Source organism: Penaeus monodon, chromosome 15 (assembly GCF_015228065.2).
Source record: "Penaeus monodon isolate SGIC_2016 chromosome 15, NSTDA_Pmon_1, whole genome shotgun sequence".
NCBI lineage: Eukaryota > Metazoa > Arthropoda > Malacostraca > Decapoda > Penaeidae > Penaeus > Penaeus monodon.
In genome coordinates this window covers 17042005-17043106 of record NC_051400.1, presented here as the reverse complement: position 1 = coordinate 17043106, position 1102 = coordinate 17042005, and the positions used below count along the sequence as shown (strand labels likewise).

General features: G+C 33.4%; 1 protein-coding gene across 1 annotated transcript in view; it reads left to right on the top strand.

Annotated features, from left to right (window-relative positions):
- LOC119581792 (cGMP-dependent protein kinase, isozyme 2 forms cD4/T1/T3A/T3B-like) overlaps nt 1-1102 on the top strand; it is a gene marked incomplete at its 5' end in the record, with an annotated part of 43492 nt that overhangs the window by 37325 nt on the left and 5065 nt on the right. Inside the window, 1 exon segment of the mRNA XM_037929921.1 lies at nt 912-1089. Within this exon segment, the coding sequence (XP_037785849.1) occupies nt 912-1089 (178 nt within the window).

Here is a 1102-nt window from a genome sequence, read left to right as displayed (position 1 = left end):
GGTAAGCTTCCACCAATTCATTGTGCATATAAAAATGACAGTTATTGAACTGCTTTGAAAGTAGAAGATTACATGGATATTTAAATAAAATTTATGTTCTGGTAATCTTTTTACACCAACACAACCAAAGTTCAGGAATATGTAGAAATGGAGCATTTCTATATTCATGATTAGCTGTCATAGCCATATTGTATATTAGAGACTAATGCTCTGTCTTATATATTGACAAGTACTGTTGTTTTATTATACTAAAGAAGACACTTGATTTACAATTTTTCAGAACTTTCTTCCATTCTTAGAATGTTGTAAAAAAATATTATTCTTGGTGTTATTGCATTTATGCCTTTTAAGAGCAATCTTACTAAAAGAAGATTTTTTATTAATCATAGTAGCCAGACTTTTTTTTATTTCACAAGCTGTTGTATTTTTTTGTCATTTTCAAACAAGAGAATTAAAGTACAGAACAATAAGCATATCAGAATTCATTTTTTCATATTCACTAAAATCTGTATTAATAAGGTGATTTACCATGACATCATTAACTCACCTTAAGGTGGTGAAACTGGTCATGCAATGTGTTCCTTTTGCGATCTGTGAAAAAGGATGATGCTTAGCTACAGTACTTCTGTTTTCTTCTTATTTTAGTTGAGTGAGTTTTCAGTCTATGCTTGATTTTATTGTTCATTAGAGGTACTCTAGGTGTCTCGGGTCGCAAAGGGTGGACTATGCATTTGTTTTTTTGGTGGAGTTTACTCAACATATCTTTTTTACATTGTGACTAACAAAAGCTTTCATTAACCATTACATATTTTATATTCATTTCATATTATTTTTGGTGTCCATTGAAGTTGTATCTAAATAGTACCTTTTTTGCATTCTGTAGCTCACACAGCTTCTCCCTTGCATTGCAGAGACAGAGGTAACTTTGATGACCAAACAACACGCTTCTACACAGCTTGTGTTGTGGAAGCCTTTGACTATCTGCACTCACAGGGCATCATCTACCGGGACCTGAAGCCAGAGAACTTGCTCCTTGATCTCAAAGGATATGTTAAACTAGTAGATTTCGGCTTTGCAAAGAGGCTCCAGGTGAGGACCCATG